Here is a 9,115-nt window from a genome sequence, read left to right as displayed (position 1 = left end):
CTCTTTTCACTCCATCTTTCCGGCACTTTCTAGGTCTCCCTCGTCTTTCCTCCTGATGCTTCCATATTTTACATACGTTTCAGAAACCTCGTCCTCCATTCTTTCTACATCAGCAAACCGTCTCAAAATGCTCCGCTCCATCCATTCACCTGTCCTAAGTAGGTTACCACGTTTGCGTATCTCCACATTGCTCACCGTCTTAGTTTATCTTGCGTTACATAAACAGACTACTATTTAAGCCTTAGTTTTTCATCCACACCTCACTTTCATGGAAGATGGCTGGTAGTCAGGTCAGTGAGTTAAAATATACTGCTGCCATAATATCTGAGAGTTGTAACTAACCGAACACTGCTGCCCTAAGAAGTGCTAATGACTTGCATTATATCTAATGTAGAAGACTGCCTATAGGAAAGTTGTGAAACTTTTTTGGAGGAAATGTGCATTTAATGCCAGATGATCCCCCCCTCTTTTGCGGCTACCTCCAGTCACATTTAAAGCACCTTGCGAAGGGTTGCGTAGCTCTTGGCAGTAGGAATCTCTCAAATGACAGGTAAGCATGTTCTTAGGGCAGTGTCGTACTTGCTTTCAACTCCTGTTGTGTTCCGGAAAAGGAATAGTGTAGTATTCGTGTTGCTTTGCATAATATGAGTCATGGGGTTTGTGGTCCTGTACCCTATCCTGCTGTTAAAGCATTGTCAGTAATATATATATATATATATATATATATATATATATATATATATATATATATATATATATATATATATATATATATATATATATATATATATATATATATATAATCATACAGTATGCTGTATATATGTATGTATAAGTGCATGTGTATACACTTGTATTAACAAGTACAATTTACAGGAGGAAAACATTTTCAGTCCATTTATATAACTATATTCTACTCATTTCCGCACAAACAATTTTTAATCAGATGAAATGATGAAATAGCCCTTATAAGTAATTTTCTGTATTAACTCTGCTAAAAAATATGGAAGGAAGTTTTGAGTCCACTCTTAAGTCTTTGATTAAGTACCAATGATTTTAAAAAATTAATGATGATTTTCAATAGTTATTTAGAGAAAGGCCAAAGCTTTGTGGAATAGATATTTAGTGTACACCGATCTGCATGAGGATCCAACCAAAATAAATTACTAAGCATGTATATAAATGTGTAATCAAATTATATTTATACATACATACATATATACATACATACACACACATACATACACATACAGTTGACCCTCAGTATACTTGGGTTCCCTTTACAGTGTCACTCTTGTAGTTTGTTTAGTTTAAAAATGTTTTTTTCTTATTAACGGTACTGTATAAGAAATGCTGTATCCTTGAATTTTTCAATTTATTTTTTTTACATTGACCAATAATGGTTATTATAAGAGGTATATCAGGTTTTATATGGGCATAAACAGGTTGTTTGTATGATTGGCATATGTTTAGTTTAAAGCCTTTTTTAATACTTCACAGTATATTGTATCCATGAATTATTATTATTCTTTCATTGTGTAAGCAATAATGGTTACAAGAGATATATTGGGGTTTACAAGGCCATAAACAGGTTGTCTGTATGATTGGCTTATGTTAAGCAAAAAAATTTTTTATCAATACTGCACTGTATATGAAGTACCATATTCATGATTTTTTTTTTTTTTTTTGTATTCTCACTATTTCATAACCAATAATGGGTAATATAAGAAGTATGTTGGGGCTTATATGGGCACAAACAAGGTGTTTGTGTGATTGGCCAGTGTATAGTACTGTGTTACACAAGGAGTTTGCCATCATTTACAGTTTCAGGGTTGCACAGGGATCTTGGCATGTATTACCTGTAAACTGTAAACTGTGTCTGTATGTATATATATACTATATATATATATATATATATATATATATATATATATATATATATATATATATATATATATATATATATATATATGTATGTGTGTGTGTATAAATATATATATATATATATATATATATATATATATATATATATATATATATATATATATATATATATATATATATATATATATATATATATATATATATATATATATATATATAGTACACATGTATTAGTGTGTGTCAAGCTGAAATTACAAGAACATGTAATGTATTTGTGCAAAGTATCACAGAAAAGTGAAACACAGGGTACAAATCTGGATAGATTTCACTCTTAGTTTTGTAAGACATCTGCAAGAGGTTTAATACATAGTGGTAAAAGTTTACATTATCTATGATTGGGTGACATTGCAAACGAACATACAGTCAGGTTGAAAAAATATTCATATCTGATGGGGGAAAAGGAGGAACCATACACTCATGAGTGCCTGAGGGAGGTCAGTGCTCCATTTATACATCTTAATTAACATGCTGGTGGGGTCACACCCTTGCAGTTAGACCCCAGTAAGCTGCCTTCCTTAAAATGTAAACAGTTCATGTATTTGCAGTAAACTGAAACAATTTATAAATTCCTGATCCAGTGATGTTTTCATAAACATGATTGAAAATTTCACTGTTCTCCTGTGCATGTTATACATTTTTATGCCAGGCTATTCTTATTTCCAATGATTTTCCAGTTTCACCAATATAAAAATTATGTGACTTGCATTGATACGTTCTTTAGTCTTGTTGGGAGAGTTCTCTGTAAGTGCTCTTTCATTGTATTGTTCCTTAAATGCTAGTGTCAAAAATTCTCGAAGAGAAGGGGATATCTGAAATTATTACTACAGTGTATTGTAGTACTAATAGGTTTTATTGCGTTACAAGTTTCTCTGTATTCTCCTAGAGGTTGTCCCATAACTGCTTTTACTAAATAAGATTGCACGATTTGATCTTTGATCACACCATCCTTGTTCAAGGGCAGTATATTCTATGTTTTTTGCCAAACCCTGTTACCACCATTGGGGTAATCAGGGAGCTTAACACATACCAAGCAATTTTACTTCTTCCTCTCATCATTTCAGCCATTACTAAACACACACTTGTCATTTTCCAATAGGCATCAGGGTCTTGACTCTCCTCCTACCACCATACCAGGACAGACAGCCTTACTAACTTGAGACTGATCTGGCAGTTATAAATACACATGCAAAAGCTTCCTCTGAGGTACAGTCTCACACAAAAACTGTCCAATTAACACGACCATCTTGGATACAGTTTAAGTCACTCACCATTACACACTAATCATAGTAAAGTAATCTTTGTAGTAACTAAACACAAATTTTTAAAAATACATTTTTTGGCTCGTTGATATAAACCTTTACCTCCATGTTGAGGTCTCTTCTCTGATCCCTCCGGTTAGGCAAAGCTTCCAAGTTTAGCCTGTACCATAACAAGAAAATCATTTCAGTTTGACATAGAGTCTTGTAAAATGCTGTCATAATCATTGCAATGGGTTTTCTGTTACTGTTCCTGGTGTTACTCCATAATTTTTACCATTAAATAATGATAATGGCCTTCAGTGATGCTAAATAGTCCCTCTCAGAAACAGTGACATTTGACCATGCTGTCCCCAGTGGCAGTTGTTGCTTTAAAGCATGCCTACTGCAAAAAAAGGTACTTTGCAACATCACTTTGACCTGGAACCTTATCTTACTTTTCATTTATTCCTTTTTGTCTCTTCTAACAGTGATGTCCAGATTCTTTAACTTGGTCTTGCTTTCAATTTCACCTCTTATTTGAGGAAACCCTTTTTGTCTTCATAAGGGAAAAGAAAATAGGAATCCTGAATATTCTGTTACATCTAAACTTCTTAAACAAAAATTATTTTTTACACTTTATTACAAATATAAAATATATTCTTAGACAAAATTCAACACAATTTCTCTCTCTCATAACATGGAAACCAAATACTTCAAGATACACTACTTTCCCAAACTCCCCTACTAAAGCTTGGTATGCTAATTAAATTATTACAAAATAATACTCAAGTATCCATCCAAGAATTCTTTGTGATTATCCACTGAACTGTCTCTTTTAACAGTGGCATATTGCAAAATGATGCAATTTTTCCAAGGATGCGCAATTTCTGACTGAAATCATCAGCTCTCAGGAGCGTCTGGTACCTTCCTCCACATGAACAATATAAGGTCATGTTAGGCTGCTTTACCTATTAAAGAAAACAGGAAAATTTTATCAATTAAAAACTTTCACTCAATAGTACTTTTACAAATGAAAATTCATTATATAGTGAATTCAAATTTCTTTTCAAGTTAACAAATGATGACAAAATCAATATAAATTAATTTTCTGATATATTATATTGAAAATCATTCACATTTAAAAGTGGTTTTGAAGGAAACAGACTACACAATACTCTTTAACTACAAATGATCATTCAGTGGGGCATACAAAATCATTAAGTAATCAAACTCATTTTACTGTTACAAAGAGACAATTAGTATGGACAAGTCAAATCCTTTTACCAGTAACAATACAAAGGTTGCAGAACTAAAACTAGAGAAGGAAAAATAGTAGGTCTCGGTCCTAAGTAAAGTAGCAGATACCTCTTAAAGGATGGAAGCCTGTAATCCACAGAAAATGGAAGCAGGAATATAATTCCAAAAGTATGCAGTGGAGTGAAATAATCACCAAACATTGTAACCAAAAAATTTTGGTTTCCAAAGAAAAAGGATTTTGAAAATTTCTGAAATATAAAGATCAAAAAGCTAAATGAAATGCTGGAGTTAACCCCAGAGCAGTAGGATTTTATCCTTATTCCCAATGAAAATATACTGAATGAATGAAGTTTATCAAGGACTAAAGAAATAGCAAAATCCTTTTTCTGGATCGGGTCCCGTGTCACCCGTGAAATAGTAACAGAGAAATAAACATCATTCTTATGCTATTAAAGACTTAAATAGAAACGTTGAAAACTAAACATTAGTACAAAATGTAATAAAATAAAACCTTATGAAAATAAAATGAAGAGACTAAAAGCAACTGGTGAACCAATCACTCGTGAACTGAACAAAATATATAAAAACCTGATAAAATGAAGAGATGAAACTAGACGAGGTGGAATATAAACATAAAAGGAAACAGAAAATGCACTATATTGCATAGAAAAGTAAGCTAACCTTAGCATCATACAAAAATATTGGAGAAGGTGCTGGAGGAAAGGCAAAGAAAACTCTGCCAGTAAACAACAGTAGTCTTTAAATGTGGCAATTACATAAATTACATGAGGAATAGAAGAGATTCTACCACACTTCTGTGGAATATAAGACATATATATTAGTATAAAGCATGATCTAAAATGAAGCTGGCAGTTATCTCAAATGAATTTGAGATAAATGTTGATGTCCATCAGAGGTGAACACTGATCCCCTCTCATTGTGCATCATAGTGATGGAGAAAGCTATACAAGGAGTGCAAAAAGGGAGGCCCCTGGGAGCTGGTATATGCAAATGAAAAAGAGATATCAGCAGAATAAAAGGAACAAGCCATTGAAATGTTTAAAAGATGGAAGGCTAGAATGGATTGGAGAGAAATGAAAGTCAATGGCTAAGATAACGCTTGCAGTGACTAAAAAGGAAGTATACAAAAAAAAAATACTGTTGGAAAATGTGTACATGCTGCAGGGGTACGTAGTATACATGGTAAATTATTTCTGTTACTTTGGGGATAAGATAAGCTATGAAGCACAGATATTGAAAGTGGTATGGAAAAGAGCTGCAACAGTCTGGGAGAAGTTCCTAACCCACTGGATAAAGGTAAGTATCCATTAGGAAACTGCAAAAATTAAAGATACACAAATGGAGGAGATTTTTCAGGGGAGTCATTACAAAATGTCAAGAGTCATGGTTCAAAATGCAGTTGGAAAACTGCACTGCCAATGAAGTTGTGGGATTTGGTTTCTAGCAGCTAGAAAACAGAATGAGATCTCATGAAGCTGAGATGCTTTGGATCTGAGGAGGAGTGAAAAGCATTTAGTCACAATCAGTCCATACTGAAGTGGCACAATAATGACTATTAAGACCCAGAAAATTATGGAAAAGCGCATAGATGACACTTATGCAAGATAGGAATGTAGGAGAATGGTGCAAGACAGAAGAAAATGAGAACTCAACTAACCTAATAAAGGGACAACTTGATATATAATGTTATAATGATGACATCATGATAAATTACAAGGCTGCTTAAAAAAAAAAAAAAAGGGATCTTAAAATGACAGATAGGCTACTTTGCAGAGCAAGACAATTAGGAATGTACATAAAGGCAGGGCCTGTTCAAAGGCAGGGCCTGTTCAAAGATGGACTGACTTCAAGTAAACCTATTAACATACAGTTTGCAATACCTAAAACAAATAAAAAAAAATGTACCAATTGTGGTTATACTGAAAAGCCACAAATAGACACATCTAGTTCACTATTGCCATTATATTTTAAAGCTCAAACTGGACACTTAAGACAGCAAAACTTACCTCTGAACATCTGTCACACTGTAGATCTTGAAGAACAAATGCCATAGAACTGTTATGAATAAGGCTAATTAACTGGTGCTCTATCTCACTGGAAGCATAATTTGTGTTACATACAGGGCACATCCAAACACGCCTGAAAAGTTAGAAACCAAACTTGTAGCAAAAAGGTATGATGAATAAAGACAAATAATCTGGACGATATACTAAAAAGCACGACACTACCTGAATAAATCCAAATTTAATGTACTTTTAACAGTGACTTTAAAATGGTCCAAAACTGCCTTAGCTCTTTACCTGTTCATCTTTGCCAACTGTTACATTACTGGCCTTTTAGTGGTTTAACCAAGGGTTCTCATAGCTACTGACATTTTCCCTGTATGGCTTTCATAAGAGCAGCTGATTTACAATGTAACCATGATGTCTTTGAAGGTGAAGGCTATGTTGTCAAGTAAAGTACCCAACTGTCTAATAAGACCTCCTCCAACATTTTTCCTTTTAATGGTATTTAAGTCAGCATTCTAGAAGAATTTTGATAAAATCCATGCTTTTAAGAAATTACTAAAAGTGAAAAGTAATGTTTGGTTGATCATGAGCTACTTTTGCTGTTTATCAACAAAATATTAACTTTGTATTTACTTTTAGTAATTTGTTAAAGTACAGAGAGCAAGAATTTTCATAAAAATCCTGACCTAAATTCAGACTATAATTTCCTATAGATATTCCTCACAGGTTTGTTGAGGGGAGAGACAGAAGGATTGCTTGGCAAGGTTAGCTGAACAAGAAAATGAACATTGGACAGGAACAGGGCAGGTGCCAATGGTAGTGCTGTGGGTTCTCATTCTTTGTATCTAGATCACTGAATTGCATTTGGCAGTGCAAAGTTATCAGAAAGACTTAAAACACCAGCAAAACTGTTGAAGGAGCTCTTATTAGACAATTGGCTATTTTTTTTTGAAACAATGCTGTTATCTATAAAGATATAGCTGATTGCTGGAATTTTAAATTAGCTCAGCTGCTTTTGTTTGCCTTAAAGGGAATTTTGACAGTAGCTTTGAAAACACTTAATTGCTTAGCTATAAAAAGGCCACCTTCTGGTAGCACAACTACAGACAAAAGACTACTTGGCTGATTGATTTAACTTATATATTTTTTTCACTCATTTTTATTATTACCTCTGTACTTTTCCTTTCATTAAATTCTCTCCAGTTGCAGGGGAACTTACAGAAGGCTGAATACTACTGTAATAATTATTAAATACCTACATTCATATATACTTTTGTATATAAAGTTGCTTTTTACACCTCCCTCCCCCCAAAAATTATACATGTTCAAACTACAGGTACTTCCCATTTTTTATGCCACTAATAAAAAAATGATATTAGGAACTGAACAGTGCGTGATAACGGGCAGTACAATTTACTTTTTAATCACTTACAAAAACCCATTACTTTGAAAATAATTTCAAGTGAAAAAAATAAAAAATTAATTAATATATATGCTATCTTTGCCAGAGATAGGAAGGAAGGGAAGGTTTTTACCAGTGAATATTAGTGAGACACATGAAAACGTGAGAAAAAGCTTCCTAGCCAAGACCCTGGGCTCCTCAGCTGCATGCACATATTAAGGGGAATTGATGCAATGAAAATTTGAAGACTATGAAAATGGGCTAATTAAACTTATCAAGTTTGAGTCCAGGTTAGATGCATTCATTACTAATCCAAAGTTATTTTCAGGTAACATCCATCAATTAATATCAGGTGCTCCTCATACCTACACAATTATCTATGCAGTAAAGACAACTTTAAAAGTATACTGTACTTACATCCCATTTTCAACTGTTTGATGGGAGTCTTTGCAGAGATCAATGTTTCGACAGTGATTACAAGCTCGACAAATTACCTCAGGTAGAACATAGGATATACAAGGATCTTTCCATTCAGCATCTGGACTAAACTCTCCAATGTTGAGTAACTTAAGAAGGTCGCGTCGAAGTTTGTTTACCTGCAAAATACATATACTAACATAATACAAAATTTGCATGAAAAAGTAGTTAAACAGTTTAAATATAGTATATTAACATGATTATTATTCCTGAAATAAGTATTTTTAGGTATTTTTTAAATACAAGTAAAAGAGAAGTTTCACACAAGCCATATACTGTACAATCATAATAAAAAAAATAAGGAAAAGCTTGGATACAAAAGGAGAAACTGTGAAGAGATGTATTTGCAGTGTTTTAACTATAAACTTTTTTTACAGGAATAAGCTACACTTATCAAGCAGGTCCAGAATATTTTGAAGTGTTGAGCTGCATAGAAATAAACTAAGCATTGAAGATTAAATGGACAGAGGTAAATTGTATGGTGTCAGATCGTAAAAGGAAGAGGACACTTCTCTTGAACCAAAAATAAGAACCAAGAGAAAAGAAAACAGAGTACATTCCAAAGCTTGAAAGGAGAGGGAAAGATAGCTACTGAACTAAAAACCTTAGGATTACTGATCTTTGAACAGCAGATGATGATTACAATTGATTGGTTGGTTTTATCTGGTCTCCTGAATGAGGAGGAACTCTCCTCCAACTTAAGGAAAAGTGGTCCAAACAGCATATGTTATAATTTTATTATTAAAAGTGGTTAAGCTGCAAACTTA

General features: G+C 33.2%; 2 protein-coding genes across 3 annotated transcripts in view; one reads left to right on the top strand and one right to left on the bottom strand.

Annotated features, from left to right (window-relative positions):
- The window catches only part of LOC136832596 (uncharacterized), a 197,517-nt gene that overhangs the window by 119,845 nt on the left and 68,557 nt on the right, over positions 1-9,115 (top strand). The window lies entirely within an intron of this gene.
- Positions 3,805-9,115, bottom strand: part of DNApol-epsilon255 (DNA polymerase epsilon catalytic subunit 1) — a 54,396-nt gene continuing 49,085 nt past the window's right edge. Inside the window, exons 27-29 of the mRNA XM_067093779.1 lie at positions 8,289-8,467; positions 6,467-6,599; positions 3,805-4,150 (exon numbers count right to left, since the gene is read on the bottom strand). Of these exons, the coding sequence (XP_066949880.1) occupies positions 3,968-4,150; positions 6,467-6,599; positions 8,289-8,467 (495 nt within the window). The 3' untranslated portion in view covers positions 3,805-3,967. The remainder of the gene's footprint in view (positions 4,151-6,466; positions 6,600-8,288; positions 8,468-9,115) is intronic.

This window comes from Macrobrachium rosenbergii, chromosome 50 (assembly GCF_040412425.1).
Source record: "Macrobrachium rosenbergii isolate ZJJX-2024 chromosome 50, ASM4041242v1, whole genome shotgun sequence".
NCBI lineage: Eukaryota > Metazoa > Arthropoda > Malacostraca > Decapoda > Palaemonidae > Macrobrachium > Macrobrachium rosenbergii.
This window is presented reverse-complemented; position numbering and strand designations above follow the sequence as displayed.